The 19,157-nt window shown below is 44.1% G+C and overlaps 1 protein-coding gene across 2 annotated transcripts in view; it reads right to left on the reverse strand.

The window, feature by feature from the left end:
• Positions 1-232: 232 nt before the first annotated feature.
• Positions 233-19,157, reverse strand: part of LOC139465844 (major facilitator superfamily domain-containing protein 6-like) — a 42,149-nt gene continuing 23,224 nt past the window's right edge. The window contains exons 2-7 of one of the 2 annotated variants that reach the window (XM_071247786.1): positions 11,885-11,992; positions 11,235-11,396; positions 3,989-4,219; positions 2,331-2,384; positions 1,824-1,873; positions 233-774 (exon numbers count right to left, since the gene is read on the reverse strand). In XM_071247786.1, coding sequence (XP_071103887.1) covers positions 661-774; positions 1,824-1,873; positions 2,331-2,384; positions 3,989-4,219; positions 11,235-11,396; positions 11,885-11,992 — 719 coding nt within the window. In that variant the 3' untranslated portion in view covers positions 233-660. Of the gene's footprint in view, positions 775-1,823; positions 1,874-2,315; positions 2,385-3,988; positions 4,220-11,234; positions 11,397-11,884; positions 11,993-19,157 lie in introns of both variants that reach the window. The other variant, XM_071247785.1, reaches the window with a different exon arrangement.

Consider the following 19,157-nt stretch of genomic DNA (forward strand, 5'->3'; position numbering starts at 1 on the left):
ATATTGATTTATACACTTATTTTGACATTGTGTAATATGGTCCTTCTTACGGGCTTGTTGAGATTGAGAGTTACCGTGTCAACCGTATACATGGTTACCTTGTGAACGGATCCATCACAACTCAATCCATTGTTATCTGATACAGCGTTATGTTGTTGCTTTATCCGTGGTAACCTTGTCAACCGGCCCGTGGCTTCTTTGTCAACCGGACTCCGTTGTTGCTTGTCATCCTCCAATGATTAGCTTATCAACTAATCAGTGGTAACTTCATCAATCGAGCCCCAGAACCACATCGACCGATCCGTGGTTACCATGTCAACCGATCTGTGTTCACCGTTTTGTGTAGCCACACTCAAGAATGTCGCAAGAAGATGACGTCAGCTGATGATGACGTCACAACTGTCTTTCGTAATAAGGTCGCTGGTCTAGTCCTCCCACGTGTCACTTAAAATACTACGATAACAGCGGAAAGATCTGCTAGACGTCTATGTGAAATCGTTAATTCGATTCCGACGAGTGGGTATCTAACTACACACAGTATCTATATTAATGCTGCTGTTCTGCGTGATGCAATTCGATATCTTGTTGAACTAACTACAGTACACGACTGAGCTGGTAGGAATATGAAGTTCAAGGGCTGGCTAGAGTTATGCCCCCTGTTCAGGGCCCGTAACCCTGGTCGTATGTGTTGTAGGGTTGTTGTTGATATATCTGGGTGGGGATGTTGGGCGGCTCTTGCATCAGCAGGCTGTCCTGTCCCCCTTGTTGATAGCCCTATACAATACAATACAATACAATACAATACAATACAATACAATAAGGATTTGGAAATACACAAGGGCACGCATGGACTACTCAAGCAACTTATTTTATAGACTTAAATATGACCAGTATCATACGCAACAGACTATATATAATATGCTGCTAAACTTTGATAAGAATAATCTATTACATTAAAGTGGGGATTGAGTGAGTGAGTTAGTTGGGTTTAACGCCGCTTTTAACACTATTCCAGTTATATCACGGCGTGTCAGCTTAATGTGGGAGGAAAGCCCGAAGTGATGCAGGTTTACCATTTCGGTGAAACCCACGAGCACGGGTATGGTGCTGACTAACCTACAAACATAATCGGGGCGAACCAGGATTCGAACCCACAATCATACGTTTCTGGCGTACCCAAGGGACACAACTCTGCACAGCGAATTGCGGCGCCTTAGACGACTGGGCCACCCGTGCCCCAGTGGGTATTGAATGTAACCGTTGCTTGGAGACAATGTCATATGAATAATACTATACATTGCCGTGGAGCTGTCATATGTTTAGCTTCATTTTAAGTTAAGAATTGATATAAATACTATTACCAATAGTCCTTTGAGTTTTATAGCAGTATAACATATTTCGTTACCTTTAGATAGATAACTAATAGCGACGTGCATGAACGTGTGTGTGGCTGCTTGTACTAGTCCGGACTAATGCTGATTTTATAGTGCTTGCCCGCTGAGATACCATGTCGCGAATACCCAACTCAGACACAGTATACTGACTCCGAGCCAACCAGTCCTTGTCTTAACCAGCGTATGCAGAAAGGCAGGGTAACTGAGCGCAAGGCAGGGTAACAACCAGTGCCCTCTTGTGGCGTCTTTTGGTATGAAGCCGCCAGGGATCCCAACCCCCAACCATCCGCTCTCCGGGCGGACGCTCTACCACTAGACCACGGAGGTTCTCATGTATAAAATATTACCAGAGTGAAAATTGAAAGATCACGAATGGTATATAACAGATTACTTGTGTTATACAACGTATGTAAGATGGTCTGAAAATACCTGAGTAAAAGCTCCGTCGTCAAAGCCACGGTAGTTCCCATTTGCGAAACCTGAAATCAAACGGGAGAGTCTGTGAAATATCCTTTTCCGGAATATTTTACGTCCGCTTCATCAAGTCACAGCTACAATCAACACACTGACTACATGCATATAATCAGGCAAACTACAATAGAAAAAAATCAGCGATGGTTTCTTCTTTCGAAACATTCCATTTAGAAATGCACACGCATAAATGCATCAAATCAATCAAGTACCCGTGGGCTTCAGAAACCCAGGCTTGTCGTAAGAGGCAACGAACGGGAACAGGTGGTCAGGTTGCTTGATGCATGTCATTGCCTCCAAATTTCTAAGATCGAAGCTCATGATGTCATTCACTGGATTGTCTGGTTCCAGACTCGTTTATTTACTGGGGTGCGGCGTTAAACAACAAACAATCAAAAAAACAAAGTTAGTCAACAACCGTTGGTAATGGAGGCGTTGTCATCAACTAACCTCGGGGCACAGTACCTGGGCTCTTCACGGGCAACGTGTTCATGCCGTCGTACGTAGTCGCGCCGTATTCTACAGAAAACAGAACACAGAGCATGAATTGACATCGTACTAAGAAACGACACCTATGTACAGCAAATTACAGTATATATTCATCAATGTTTATCATCATAGTCCACCAGCTGTCGTTGTGATAATTGGGGCAAACGAGGATCTGAGTTGACCAAAGTGTACGTAAAATCTTCATAATAATTCGTTAGAAGCCACATTGCAGTGATGACATCGTGGGCTCATTCGTCACTACTCGACCATTTCCGTAACCTGCAAGGCTGCTCCCGGAATGAGGTGAGGTGAAATGGGGTTTAACGTCGCGTCCATCATTATTGCACTTATATAGCGACGTGCATGCACGTATGTGTGTGTGGCTGCTTGTACTAGTCCGGACTGATGCCGATTTATAGTGCTAGCTCACTGAGATACTATGCCGCAGTTTAACATGAATACCCCACTCAGACACAGTATACTGACTACGAGCCGACCAGTCCTTGTTTTAGCCCCTTAATGCCGAGCGCCAGACAGGGTAACAACAAGTACCATATTTTAACGTCTTTTGGTATGACGCGGCCGGGGATCGAACCCCGGACCTTCCGCTCTCCGGGCGGACGATCTACCACTAGACCACGGAGGCGGTCGCTCCCGGAATGACAGGGGTTGTCAGGAATGACGTGGGCTACCAATACAACGCACACAGTGTCACGTGTTAACAATAGGATGTTCAAGTCATAAATTCGAAACAACAGATCAGGATTAAATTTTAATACGATGATAAAAACGGGAATGAACAAAAGTGCAATTTTCAAATTTGATTTTCCTCGTCGTTATTGTAAAATATCTTTTCCCGGAACTTAATGAAATGAGTTATTTCGTTTACGGCACGTCCGTTTAAAGTGGGAGGAAAGCTAACGTTGCGGACTAGATTATTTACAGACTTATATAGCTGCAATATTGCTGAATGTGGCGTTAAACAGCAAAGACACTGGTCCGTATGGCAGCATATTTTAGACAAACTCGGCATCCCCATCGGGATACTGCTGGGGGAATCGCTGCAGTCCGGAGGATTGACTCCCGGAGAACGGAAGGTCTGGGGTTCGATGCCCGGCCGCATCATACCAAAAGAGTGTTAAACCATGGTATTTGTTACCTTGCCTGGCGCTCGGCATTAAGGGGCTAACACAAGAGCTGGTAGGTTCAGAGTCGCTATACTCTGTCTGATTGGGATATCGAAACTTCAGCATGGTATCTCAGTGGGCTAGCTCTATAAAACCAGCATTAATTCAGACTAGTACAAATAGACACACATACACAGACACACAGATTGTGAGAGAGTGAGAGTGAGTGAGTGAGTATGGTATTACGCCGCTTTTAGCAATATTCCAGCAATATCACGGCCATGGACACCAGATATGGAATTCACACATTGTACCCATGCAGGGAATCAACCCGGGTCTTTGGCGTGACGAGCTCACGCTTACTCACTAGGCTACCCGACCGCCCCAGAGAGAGAGAGAGAGAGAGAGAGAGACACACACACACACACACACACACACACACACACACACACACACACACACACACAGTTACGCCTTATTCACCTAAGGAATAACAAAATGTTGTACCTGTATTCAGGGATTCTTGATCGAGCTTACTGCTGGACAGGTCACGTGCTATACCGGAAGGCACTCCATGTGGTGCAAGATGGGTGTTCTCCTCCAGGATCTGGTGTGTCATCTTGCTGCTGCCCCCGTGGGAGAAGAAGCCCCGGTCCTCAAGGAAGTAGTTGACGCCGAGGTAGACCACCAGAATGACGATGCAGCACACGCCGTATGCCCGGAACGTTATTTCGCTGCCTGAAATTCACAGAGCACGGGTTACCAAACACTTTACACCTGTGCAGCTGATGCAAAATTGACAGCATGCCTGAATGTCTGTTTGTTTGTTTGTTTGTTTGTTTTTTATAACTGCGGGAGTAACGACAGGCGACCGCTTTGTAAAACGGGGCCTGAGTCAATCATTGGCACCATCTGACCCTTATTGAGGGCTCTTTCGGATTTTAATCGAGTCTGGACCAGACAATACAGTGACTGGCATAATAAGCATAGATTCACGCAATTGGGATCGATGACGTGCTTCAACCAAGTTAGCGAGCCTCACTACCCGATCCCGTTAGTCGCCTCTTACGACAAGCATAGTCACCTTTTACGGCAAGCATGGGTTGCTGGAGACCGATTCTACCCCGGATCTTCACGGGTCTGCTCTTTCGGGAAGCAAGAGGTATTTCCCCCTGAATCCGAGTATGGGTATTGCCAGACAAGGATGGTGAGGGGCTGGCTGGCACAAACACCAAGATGGCAAGAAGTGAAGGATCTCCCATTCTAATCATTTGCTAATCTGATTTACCGGTTGTCCGTATTTTTGTTGAGGCTTTTAAGTTCTAATGTCCAGTCCTGGTGGACTCGATCTAGTAGTCCCCAACAGGGCAACCTTTAATTTGATCCAGTTACACTGATTAGTCTGAGTTGAGATAAGTGAAAACGTCCACACCTGAGAATGGTGGGAGATTTTAATAAGCACATAATTCAGAACAACGGCCATAATGACCGACAATTTTGATTGAGGTAACACTACACTTTACTGATCGTTCCAGTATTGAAATGATGCCAGACTAAATCGTCGACATTAGGAATACATGATGTTTTAAAGAGCCAAAATAATGAAAAAATATATAAAGGAACAAGAAAAAATTAAAAGTTTAAGATTATTCAATTCTATGGAAATAACAGTTCAAGATCAAGATCAAGATGTTTTATTGTACAAAAGGTCTCCGGCCCTTATACAAAACAAAGATACAAAGAGATAATATCAGTGAGTACAACCAAGCTATAGAGATGTGCTGCACACAATACATCTGTGCAGCTAATGTAACAGCTGCGAAGTGGGTGAACACAATTTCTTTACGAAGTGACGTCACGATACCATAAAATTCTTGCGCCGATATAGTGCATGGTGAACAAATAGTGCTAACCTACGAAATTCAATTGGTTTTTTTTATTCTTGGAGTTCAACTGAGATTTACATGAATACAGATTTGGTAAAGGCAGGTATTTCTGTAGGGTATATGCTTCCCTTAAATCAGTGTAAACAGTACAAGCTAACAGTATATAAAATTCATCATCTATACACGTTTGACAGAAAGGACACAATCTCATTGGCTTCGGTATAGAACGTTCTCGTTAACCATTATTTCAGACAATCAGAGACGAATTCTTGAATCTGTGATGCGTAGAGATTTGCATGTTATAACATTTAAATACATTAATTTTCAGGTTTAACTGTTGTATTGCACTCTACACGAGTAAGGGTCGCTAGGGTAGCCTAGTGGTTAAAGCGTTGGCTGGTCACGCCGGAGAGACAGTTTGGATTCTCCAAATGGGTACACTGTGTCAAACACAATTCCGCCGTGATATACCTCGGATGTTTTTAGGAGCGGCGTAAAAGCATACATACTCACTCGCTCGACACGAGTGTAGCTTTGTTTGATTAACTCGATTATATACAGACCGCCGTCATATAGCTGGAATATTGCTGAGTGCGGCGTAAAACAACAAACCAAACAAAAACCGAAGAGCCCTCAATAAGGGTCAGATGGTGCCAATGATTGACTCGGGCCCCGTTTTACAAAGCGGTCGCCTGTCGTTACTCCCACTGTGAGTGAATATGTTTTAACGCCGCTTTTACCAACATGTCTGCAATATTCGACAGGGGACTCCTTATTATGATTTCCACATTGTACATGTATTGGAATCCAAGTGACGGGTCAGCGTTTTAACCACTAGGCTAGCTGCGTCAGTGCCCACTTTATATCAAAGTTTTAGCTAGGCGTAGCGCGGTACCCTCAGCTACGGTCGTGTTAAAGAAAGCGGGACTGGCTGATTGTGTGTCGTGTGAATTGGCGTGGGCCGTTGATCCATCGTCTCCCGCTGGTGTCTGAGACACATACTTCATTACCTAGTTGGACTATTGTAGACTGTTGCGTCACTGATGGAGTGGAGTTCTGACACCAGAACGGGGGCATGGGTGGCCCAGTCGTCTGAGGCGCCGCGATTCGCTGTGCAGAGTTGCGTCCCTTAGGCACGCCAGAAACCTATGGTTGTGGGTTCGAATCCCGGTTCGCACCGATTATGTTTCTAGGTTTGTCAGCACGGCCACCATACCCGTGCTCTTGGGTTTCACTGAAGTGGTAAACGTCCGAGACCTGCATCACTTCGGGCTTTCCTCCAACATTAAGCTGACACGCCGTGATGTAACTGGAATACTGTTAAACGCGGCGTTGAAACTAACTCACTCTGACACCAGTACACATGCTGGTTAAGTTACATATTACGTACATATTACTACTGGTAGGCTAATTTGCATCTATCCTTCAGTTGAACGGTATTACCGAAAATACTCCTGTTGTCACTTGATGAGATCAACGTGTTATTAGAGTGAGTGAATGAGTTGGGTTTATCGCCGCTGTGGCGTGTTACTATATAAGAATTGAACGTCAGTTTGGATGGGTTCATTGAAGTGTGAAGTGTGAACGATTCAAAAGAGCTGGTTAAACTGTGTGAACCTCCGAGCTTTTTCCGATACGATAGTGAATCGGGTTTTAGTTTGGGATTGATCAGGGGCCGTCGCTTTGATCTGTGCCGGCGGCCATATCTGAGCAGGGTAGATCTAGTCTACAACATTGTTTTCATTCGCAATTGTCTTGGTGCTAGATTCCTGTTATTTCCGAAAACAAGGCATGGAAGTCAATATCGCTCAATAAATCAATGTCGTTCACCTCAGTAATTTTACAGAAATCATTTTCTTCACTTGCGTTATTAGTATTGATAGATAGCCATTCCATATCCAAATCACCGTAAGGACAATCCATTTTGTTTCATCTAGCAGCTAGACGACATCAAACACCAGAACCAAAGCATTTATTTATAAGTCAGATGAAACGTTACCAGACCAGGCAAAAATACTAAATTAGTTATTTTGCTGATAAATGTAGGGATTGAAAAGAAAATAGGAAAACGAGTTGATCGTTAACACCGATCGAGAATTCGGGGAAACCCCGGAAAGTAGTTCCGGCAAAAGTTCACACAATCAATTTCACACAAAAAATTATTCACACCGTGTGAACTTTTCTGTCCGTTCACAGGTGTGTGAACTCCAAATATCAGATCACGTGACTACCCCTTCAGCCAATCAGCATGAAAGAAACAGTGTAAACATTAAAGTATGAAATTATATAACAATAGACAAACTTCACAAACCCAAGATTTCAAAGAGGTGTATTGTCACTTAATCATATTCTTTTACAGTTCCATTTACACAAATCTAAACTGATATATTTTCAACATTGGTATACATGATTTTGTCTTTAGTGAATCGATGATTGAAACAGAAAATTCGCGGAAGGTCGTTTAATCCCCTGACAGCGAAATACCAAAAGACGTAAAATGTGTCTGGGTGGGGGTATCGTGTTGATGTGCTGCATGGGCTAGGACTACAAAGTAGACACACACAAACGTCCATGCACGAGTGCAATGATCAGGAATGCTACGTTAAGCCTCATTTAGCATCCTCGCCTCACCTGATATACTTTAGGGTCTAAAATATTGTAAATATATTTTATTCAATTACATGTAACTTTGGTGAAAGTTCTTTATTGGCTTTGTACTATGTTTTAGTTGACAATACATAAAAACGTGAGCAGCATCGTTTCCGATGTGATGTACCGTATGTCCTCTATTAAACACCGTGACTCTAATACACACCGAAGAATTCTCCCCAATATTATCTTTACCCTGTATAGTCGAGGATGAGTTGCATTGGACAAAACATTTCAATTATTTTTTTTATAAATGTTTCATAACGCACGTTACTAATTATTGCAACGTCACGATTGTGTCAGCCAAGGCTGAATCAACCGTACCTATAAATATTCGTTCCTCGATGTCATCGCGCCGCGACATCTGCTGTAGTGGATTGTTTTTACACTGTATTCCGATGAATTTATTTTATCAAATGACCTTGCTTGGATTGCTTGTGTAATGTCCGACAACATAGCGCATTAATGGCTGTTACATGTCGCATCGATTTGTTTGTTCACATCAACCAGGTGAACTATTACAGTCACAGCATCTCGCCTCTAGCAACCACCACTATAGCCCCCACCACTACAGTCCCTGCATCTCTCCTTTAGCCCCCACCACTACAGTCCCAGCATCTCTAGCCCCCACCACTACAGTCACTGCATCTCTCCTATAGCCCCCACCACTACAGTCCCTGCATCTCTCCTATTGCCCCCACCACTACAGTCCCAGCATCTCTCCTATAGCCCCCACCACCACAGTCCCTGCATCTCTTCTATAGCCCCCAACACTACAGTCCCTGCATCTCTCCTATAGCCCCCAACACTACAGTCCCAGCATCTCTAGCCCCCACCACTACAGTCCCTGCATCTCTCCTATAGCCCCCACCACTCCGGCCCCAGCATCTCTCCTATAGCCCCCACCACTACAGTCCCTGCATCTCTCCTATAGCCCCCACCACCACAGTCCCTGCATCTCTCCTACAGCCCCCACCACCACAGTCCCTGCATCTCTCCTATAGCCCCCAACACTACAGTCCCAGCATCTCTAGCCCCCACCACTAGGGTCCCTGCATCTCTCTTATAGCCCCCACCACTCGGGCCCCAGCATCTCTCCTATAGCCCCCACCACTACAGTCCCTGCATCTCTAGCCCCCACCACTACAGTCCCTGCATCTCTCCTATAGCCCCCACCACTACAGTCCCTGCATCTCTCCTATAGCCCCCACCACTACAGTCCCAGCATCTCTCCTATAGCCCCCACCACCACAGTCCCTGCATCTCTCCTATAGCCCCCAACACTACAGTCCCTGCATCTCTAGCCCCCACCACAACAGTCCCTGCATCTCTAGCCCCCAACACTACAGTCCCTGCATCTCTCCTATAGCCCCCACCACCACAGTCCCTGCATCTCTCCTACAGCCCCCACCACAAAAGTCCCTGCATCTCTCCTATAACCCCCATCACTACAGTCCCTGCATCTCTCCTATAACCCCACCATTACAGTCCCTGCATCTCTCCTATAGCCCCCATCACTACAGTCCCTGCATCTCTCCTATAGCCCCCACAACAACAGTCCCTGCATCTCTCCTATAGCCCCCATCACTACAGTCCCTGCATCTCTCCTATAGCCCCCACAACAACAGTCCCTGCATCTCTCCTATAGCCCCCACCACTACAGTCCCTGCATCTCTCCTATAGCCCCCACAACAACAGTCCCTGCATCTCTCCTATAGCCCCCACCACTACAGTCCCTGCATCTCTCCTATAACCCCCACCACTACAGTCCCTGCATCTCTCCTATAGCCCCCACAACAACAGTCCCTGCATCTCTCCTATAGCCCCCACCACTACAGTCCCTGCATATCTTCTATAACCCCCACCACCACAGTCCCTGCATCTCTCCTATAGCCCCTACCACCACAGTCCCTGCATCTCTCCTATAGCCCCTACCACTACAGTCCCTGCATCTCTCCTATAGCCCCCACCACAACAGTCCCTGCATATCTCCTATAACCCCCACCACAACAGTCCCTGCATATCTCCTATAGCCCCCACCACTACAGTCCCTGCATATCTCCTATAACCCCCACCACAACAGTCCCTGCATATCTCCTATAGCCCCCACCACTACAGTCCCTGCATATCTCCTATAACCCCCACCACTACAGTCCCTGCATCTCTCCTATAGCCCCCACCACTACAGTCCCTGCATCTCACCTTTAGCCCCCAACACTACAGTCCCTGCATCTCTTCTATAACCCCACCATTACAGTCCCTGCATCTCTCCTATAACCCCCACCACTACAGTCCCTGCATCTCTCCTATAGCCCCAACCACTACAGTCCCTGCATCTCTCCTATAGCCCCAACCACTACAGTCCCTGCATCTCTCCTATAGCCCCCACCACAACAGTCCCTGCACCTCTCCTATAGCCCCCACCACTACAGTCCCTGCATCTCTAACCCCCACCACTACAGTCCCTGCATCTCTCCTATAGCCCCGCAACCCTGACAAGGTTACCGTCGACTTATCGTAGTGATACACGAGGATGTCCCGCAACCCTGAAATGGTTACCGTCGACTTATCGTAGTGATACACGAGGATGTCCCGCAACCCTGACAAGGTTACCGTCGACTTATCGTAGTGATACACGAGGATGTCCCGCAACCCTGACAAGGTTACCGTCGACTTATCGTAGTGATACACGAGGATGTCCCGCAACCCTGACAAGGTTACCGTCGACTTATCGTAGTGATACACGAGGATGTCCCGCAACCCTGACAAGGTTACCGTCGACTTATTGTAGTGATACACGAGAATGTCCCGCAACCCTGACATGGTTACCGTCGACTTATCGTAGTGATACACGAGGATGTCCCGCAACCCTGACAAGGTTACCGTCGACTTATCGTAGTGATACACAAGGATGTCCCGCAACCCTGACAAGGTTACTGTCGACTTATCGTAGTGATACACAAGGATGTCCCGCAACCCTGACAAGGTTACCGTCGACTTATCGTAGTGATACACAAGGATGTCCCGCAACCCTGACAAGGTTACCGTCGACTTACCGTAGTGATACACAAGGATGTCCCGCAACCCTGACAAGGTTACCGTCGACTTATCGTAGTGATACACAAGGATGTCCCGCAACCCTGACATGGTTACCGTCGACTTACCGTAGTGATACACAAGGATGTCCCGCAACCCTGACAAGGTTACCGTCGACTTACCGTAGTGATACACGAGAATGCCGCCGAACACTGCGCCGCATCCGCGCCCAAGTCCGTGGTGCAGGCCCTGTAGGATGCCCTGAGCCGATGCCCTGAGGGACTTGGGAATAGCCTGGGTGATGTAGGAACAGCATGCCGCCCACACCGCCGCGTGCGTCAGACCTGAATACGTACGTAAGATGACGTATGACTATAAGACTCTATAATGTATGGTCTTGTATGTTTAAGTTGATAATGTGGATTTTTGTTACTGACAGTACATTTTGTTTGCGTTTTGTATGGGGGTAAATCCTGGGACAGAGTATTTCTGGAAGAAATTACTTTTATGTTATAAAACCGAAAAGTGAGACTAAGTTACCGCGAAGTCCTTGGAACCATCGAAAATCCTGAACGATCATTATGGAGCTGGTGAGACTATTGTAAGCACCTTGAGGTTGGAAGTTTGCTAATTTAGTTGAGTGGCGTGAAATAAAATGTGAGTTAGAATGATTTTACGACACTTTAGTAATATTGCAGTAATATCAAGGTGGAGGTTAAAACAATTAGAGTGCATCCTTACTGTACGGCAGTGTTCTGTGTGTAAACACTGCAGTCACACCATGATGTCATTTGGTTTGTAGAACGCTTTTCCAAACTCATGTTGGACCTACCTTGGACGAACTCGAACGGAAGCACCCACCAAGGGTTTTTCAGCCATGATATGTACATAAACCTCAAGATGTTGCCAAGGAGACCGGCATACAGCACTCTCACGTGACCTGGAGAGGAAAAGAAAAAAACTTTCATTTCACTTACTGGTGTATTTCGTTCATGTATGTTCTTCAAAATCTATACCTAAACACCCCACATCCACCCTAAAAGTGACAAAACCGTGTCCCATGTGCATAAGAAATATCTGCCAAAGGCAGAGTCGATTGAACGAAAAGGTGACGGTGTCCTGCCCCACTGCTGCGCACGCCACAAACACATGCAAAGGCAAGTCAATTGTTACCTGAAAAAAACGGGAACATACATGTATGGTCACAATAAGGAACTGCATCGGACGTCATTCTTGTCTCTGATGCGTCATTTTGGAAATGCCTCCCACGTTTCCATCATAAAACTTTTTGAAAGCTTCACTGAGGCTTTGAATGTTGCAACCTTGACAACACAGCTTCTGAGTAAGAGTCGTATGACGCTCTTTGCAATGTTGGTAGCAAGAACATGCTCGATTTTACCTCAAACGTTGCTAAATGTAGACAACAAGGGCTGGAGCTGCCGGAATATTGCTTGACATGAATGGGAAGTTGACTATTGAAGTCATCTCTCATGTCATACAGCATTGTGTGTTTTGTCACTCTGAACCTGTATGCATGGAATTAAATATGAAACATGAGGGAGTCTCACTGGTCTCCTTCATTTCTAGTTTACGTGGGTAAATCATTGGAAGGAAATTGGCTATTTGATGGTTTTTGAACGATATCAGGTCATCAATATATTTGAAGCTTCTGAAGTTAACTTCTTGGCAAAATAACTTTTTTTGACTTTGCCCAATCGAGCAGAAATACCTATTCATATGCATAAAGAAACAGATCAGCAAGAAGAAGACCACAATTGGTGCACATGGGGATGCCTACTTCTTTCCTAAATGTCTTAACCCAAATTTCACACAGATGTTATCAATGAGGAAGTCCAGCAATTCACATACCGTATTGTTTTCTCGGAATACTTCAGACGTCATTTGCTTGTTTAAAACACTAACCACAGCCTTGCATAAAAGAAAATATATCACCTCTAAAACTTGCTTGTACATTAGGTTTCAGAGTAGCGGGTGCTACTGGTGGGGCATAATTTCCCTTTCCACAAACACCCGTCGTCTCTAGTGTCAGATTGATTCATATAATTGTCATCGCTATTTTGGACTTTACACCCACTTAGTTCATAGTGGATGTGTTCATTATGTACGGGTGTGCTGCTTTAAAACATCCATGCTGTATGTATTTACACTAATATCGCAGAAAAAACGACAATTAACAGCCAAAAAGTAATGTTAGCAAAAGGGCAGGAAAATGACAACCATGATTCGCTATAACTGTACACCCATGGTACGATCTGTTCATGAAAACAGTTTCATCCTACGTGTGTGAAGGTCAAGGTCAATAAACGGTTGACACGTCACAATGATGCGACGTCTTTCTTCCTGCTGGTATTTCTTGTGAGTACCACAGAATGTTCACAACTAATGTCTTCAGTGAAAGGGACTGAATGTTTCTCTTCTCCGTCCGGTCTACCACAATACATAATATTGTCCATGAATAGACAATGGTTTTAATATACTGTATGCTGTATATTTGCATTTAACGAACTTCGGTTATAACGAACTAAATGAGTGGTCCCATTGAGTTCGTTATAACCGTAGTTTAGTGTAGTCCAAATTGTGGTTTATTCAAGAATCGTTATGTCATCATACATGTATGCCTCTTCCATTCAAAGCTAATTTGGAAAACAGGTTACACAAAATAGATTGCTAGTAAAGTTTTCAATGCCATCAAACTTCCTCTTTCATCATTGAAAATTAATATGTGGCAACTTGAACCCTCCCCTCAACAAAGCAGCACTTCCAGTTTTCGATTATCTTTGCCGGTCATACTGCAGTGTGTGTCAATCAAATCACGCAATCAATCGACAGATCTCGCGAGTCTGACACAATGTTTCCGTTCGACCGGGCACAATGAAGCGCTATTTACCAAATCTTCGCACAAAGACATGAAATACATTTAGTAAGCATGAACCACCTGGCTGTGACAGGCTTCAGTCCCAGAAGCGTGTATCAGGACAGACATAGAGTCACAGTTGGGTCTTTATTGTTCATTTGATCACGTCCGACCAAATCTCTTCCATGCAATGAATAATTGTGCCTGATCAATACACACTGCAGACATGTTCCATTCAACATGGCAGTCAATAGAGCAGTATTACTCCGCTTACAAGGCCGTGATGAGGTCCCACCACGACCACGTGACACAGACATGATTGGTCCGTCTTGATGTAAGTACATATGACAAATTATGGGGTGCAAGATGTGAGGATTTTGTAGCGAAATTGGATTACAGGATACGGGTGATCCTACGGATTTCCTGAATTGATTTGACTGCAGGAGCAAAATTATCTCTCCGATTCAGAAGCCGGGGGATGCATGTCTTCAAGGGCTTGCAAGTGGCCTATTCTTAGCAAGATTAGAGGCGGCAGTTTTTGACAGGGAATAATCCCATGATGCATTTCGGTACCAGAGGGTGCGGATCAGGAGATGGAGAATGATGGGGGTTGGCACTTGGCGCACGTCTCAGTCCTCGTTTTCTGCAGCGTCGTCAGCAGCTACAGATACATCACTGTCGCTATGCCGCACAGCTACATTAAAAACTTTACGCCGCTGTCGACGGTACGGATATTGAATTTTGTTCCGTTTCTGTATAAATGGCACCATGTGGTAAGAGTTAATCAACCACAGCTCAGCGTGTAGGGAAAAACAATTTATATTTTTACTTTGAAACATCTCAACAGGGGCGGAAAGTAAGGGAAGGGAGATTCTAGTTGACAGTTTTCATTATTTACCGGTTCAATTAATATTGTAAGGATCACTCTCATGGAAAGAAAGGCACGATGTCTTTCAAAGTAAGACCAACACGTTGATGATTGATACATCAAAGCCTGATATAATTAACCATAGGAAACCTTCCACATAACACCCTGTAGCCAACATTCGCTGTTCATGTAGAAGTTGTGATAGAAACTGAATTCCTTTTTTTTTGCATAGACAAGGAGACAGTTTCCTTATATAGAAACACACTTATGTGTCGAATTTGTAAAGACAACTACAAATACGTGTTATTTTTAGTGCTTTCTGGAGCTAAAACGAAACAGCAAGAATACAACATACTTTTGAAACTTCTACTTCCCGTCAATCTGTATTTCATGTAAATACTTACTATATCTTCTCTCAACAAAGACGTGTAACACAATGTCAAATGTTGCAATAAAACAAAACCCCACCATCGACATCAGTGGTTTTCGATAAGCCGACAAACGCCATCCAGATCAGTGTCTTCAACACGCCAAAGAACACTAAATCGTCCATCTACATCGGAATTTTCAAACAAGCCAACAAACACCAACCATCGAAGTCAGTATCACCAGACACGCCTACAAGGGACAAGCCGCCATCGAGATGAGTGTCTTCAGACACGCCGACAAACATGCCCCCATGATCAAGGTAAGTATATCCAGACTTACCAGCAGTAGATATCTGGAACGCGTCTTGTCAAGTCATTATAGTGATGTATCCTAGAGTATTCCACCTACTCATGGTTGACGGCTATCCCCATGTGCCACTAGTCGCGGCAGGGTTGATTATTAGCCAATACTTACAACATCGCAACCCCATTGTTAAGTACAGAACCTGTCTAACCCTTACATACTCGTCTGGGCGCCATGCCATCATCAGCTACGAGGGCACGATCACAAATAGTGAGTGATTGAGTGAGTTGGGTTTAACGCCGTTTTTAACATTTTCCAGTTATATCACGGCGTGTCAGTTTAATGTGGGAGAAAAGCCCGAAGTGATGCAGGTCTAAGACGTTTACCACTTCGGTGAAACCCACGACCACGGGTATGGTGCTGACAAACCTAGAAACATAATTGGGGCGAACCGGGATTCGAACCCACAATCATAGGTTTCTGGCGTGCCCAAGGGACGCAACTCTGCACAGCAAATCGCGGCGCCTTAGACGACTGGGCCACCCGTACTCCCCGATCACAAATACTAGTATATACTACTCAAAAAAAGTTAAAGAACACCCGTTTCTGTCATATTACTATGGTTACTCTGTCATGCTTTGAGTGCGTATGTGCGTGTGTGCGTGTATGCGTGCATGCGTGCAGACGACACATTCGACCTCAGCATATGTAATGGTACAATTAATGGATAAGAGGATGTTCTGATCATCTACAATGTGAAAGAAAGTCAAAATTAAAATACATAAGCTCTTACAAAAGCAAATAATGTTTATGCATGCTTCGTTCAAATGGAGCTCTTTTTCACAAACTTATATTCACTAGATCATCCAAGTGATCTTATTTGTGAGTAACCATGGTAACTATGGTATAATAATGATATCCTCTCTGTCAAACGCTACACTGTAAATTTCCTATATGTCACATTAATATCCACTACAAATCTTATCACGTGTCATAATGGTTGTATATGCTAATGACAGTGTACACAGAGGCACTTATAGCATATCTGGCATATCGATAACGTTCCTGTAAACCCAAGGTCAAGGACATTTGAACAAATCAAAGACGCTGCGAAAGTTTACCCAATCAAAATTTCCCAACGACTACTACTATTGATGCTTGAAGCAGTACATACAAAACCTTACTTCCGTTCAGAATTGATCAATGCAGATGCTGTGCGCGTCATCTCAAGAAGTGATCAATTTGAGGCACTGTTGGCGTTTCTCCTTCAGACGGCTTGCAAAAGCTAACAAGACCCTTCCTGACACAAGCCCAAGAATAATTTCAAAAGAACCCCTGCAATCTGACAGAAGACAAATTGATAACCTCCAGCAGAGTTTTCATTTTTCTACTTGTTTTCGATCTGGAGCTGAATGGAAACCTCAGCAGAAAAAAATCCAGATTTAAGGGCATCATGTATGGCGTATATATCAGTGTTATTACATGGACGCTCATACGCGCACAGTTAATATCCCCTTGCTGATGCAGAGACGAGTGTCCGCTGAACATGGAGACACAATATATCACTCGGATTCAGCTGTGTGGAGGTCTGTTGTTCAAAGCGTTACAATAGCATGATGAAGTATCACAATTCTGAAGAGACTAATAAGTTTGGAACATCTACCAAATTCCACGTATCCCCGGGGTACACTGATCCTAGGAGTATATCTACATGAATATGGAACTAATTAAAATTACAACTGTTGGGGCATTAAGGTTATTTAGGCTATCACGAGAAAAAAAATGGAAATATCCTTTGGAAATGAAACGGTTTAAATAGGCCAGACATATTTTGTCAATAATTGAATCATACGTGTTAATAGCCAACCTTGTAAAGAGGATATTTTCCTATTTCAAGAGGGAATAAAGCTGTGTATGGATTTACTACAGGCAACCGACGTATACCTGGCCTCACCTCCTAACGCCACGTAATTGAGCTGATATGTCTAGTGTTGGCAGAGCGTGCAATATCACGGCACCAAGAGATCCCCCAATTACTAGCTGATACCGTTTTAGAGGCCTTTCCGGGAGTGCTTGTGTTACTCTACATCAATAAATCCAATATGGCGGCGGGGCCTTTGGTTGGGCAGACGTGAGGTGAATGAGATTTGACGGATTATGACATTTTAGGGCATTCAAACACGCCGGTAGTGGCCCTTCTCTTCCTTGTACCGATAACTGGGTACGCCATATTGCAAGTCTCCAGTCTTAATGACCAACTTTGAAGTAACAAGGAAAGCCGTTCCATTCACTTTTCTGTGAAAGATTTCTTTTCCAGAATGGAAAGTTTTTGTTGAAAACAGACAGCTAGCTGTATGTGAGTGCCGTTCTATCCAGTCTTGATGTGATATAAAACCAAGACATGCTGATTCAAGTTCTGGTATGACTAGCAAATCAACCAATGAGGCCAGAGTAAGGGTTGGAGATCCCTGTGCTGAGGCTCAATATACCTTGGTCGGTTGACACAAACAGAGTGTAACAAGATGTTATCACCGTGTGGATCATTTGGTTCAAGTTGTTAAACAAAACACAGGAGGGATACGTCTTGAATTCTTGATTTGATTCTTAAATAGTGATCTGACCTTAAGTTGTTTATGAAATATTCCAATTGGTAAACACTGCCCATAGATAGTTATATGGAATATTCTGTGATTGTGTATGGTACACTTAAAACTCGTTTGGCTGTGGGTCCTCGGGGAGGTAGTGGCAGACTTAGAAATTTCTGAAATGGTAACTGTATGGTAAATATGTATTGCAAATATGTGATATATATTGTTACTGGATATTGTTGAATTTAACTTGATGTGTCATCATCAACTATCCCCAAAGAGTCAATGTTGCGATTTGCAGTTGCTGTTTTCACATACCGCCAGTACGTGACGAATATTTAGCTATTCTGAACAGACTAATAGGTTTATACATCTAAATAGTTCCAAGTAGCACCTGCGGTCACTGCTATGGATTTTGAATAGTATACTTATACTACTCAATAACACTTAATCTTTCAGATTAACTATACAAATATGAAAGAATCAGATGGTCCTTAACCCTTTTTCAGACATATCTGTCATCATCAAGGACGACGACTCTGACTTGCAATCAAATTCTTTTTCAGAATATTAAGTTCGTGATTCATATCATATACATAAGCTCACACAAAGGGCAAATAATGTGAAATCAGGTGTTTGCACAGATTTGACAAATTATGTCCTCTTTGAAATATTATGGACGCGACGACCCCGGTGTAAAACGTCACAGTAAGTCTGATTTTACCTTTGATGGCAGTTTACATGATCTTGCTTTTAACAGTCCACTGTTCTGAATCTGAACAGAATTATAGGTAGTTCGGGATCAATGGTGGACAAAGGTACAGTACATCGGTACAAGGCGTAATGGCTTCAGACAGAAGATCAAATCAGCCTCAACAGCCACTGCACCGTACTGAACCCGCGACAGACACCGAGTTCGATTCACTGGGACTGCATTGTTTCTGATCTACACGATAAACTAATACCACAGAGACCCATCGGCGTTTTAGGGTCGACGGAAAAAATTTGAGCATGAAGACCACCAAGACGCATATGTTGGTATGACATATCATACACTGCCGGGTATGCACCCATGTTTGAAGTTGGCTAAGAACAAACAAGA

The sequence above is a fragment of the Haliotis cracherodii genome, unplaced genomic scaffold, assembly GCF_022045235.1.
Source record: "Haliotis cracherodii isolate W230 unplaced genomic scaffold, xgHalCrac1.p SCAF_18, whole genome shotgun sequence".
In the NCBI taxonomy this organism is placed as follows: Eukaryota; Metazoa; Mollusca; class Gastropoda; order Lepetellida; family Haliotidae; genus Haliotis; species Haliotis cracherodii.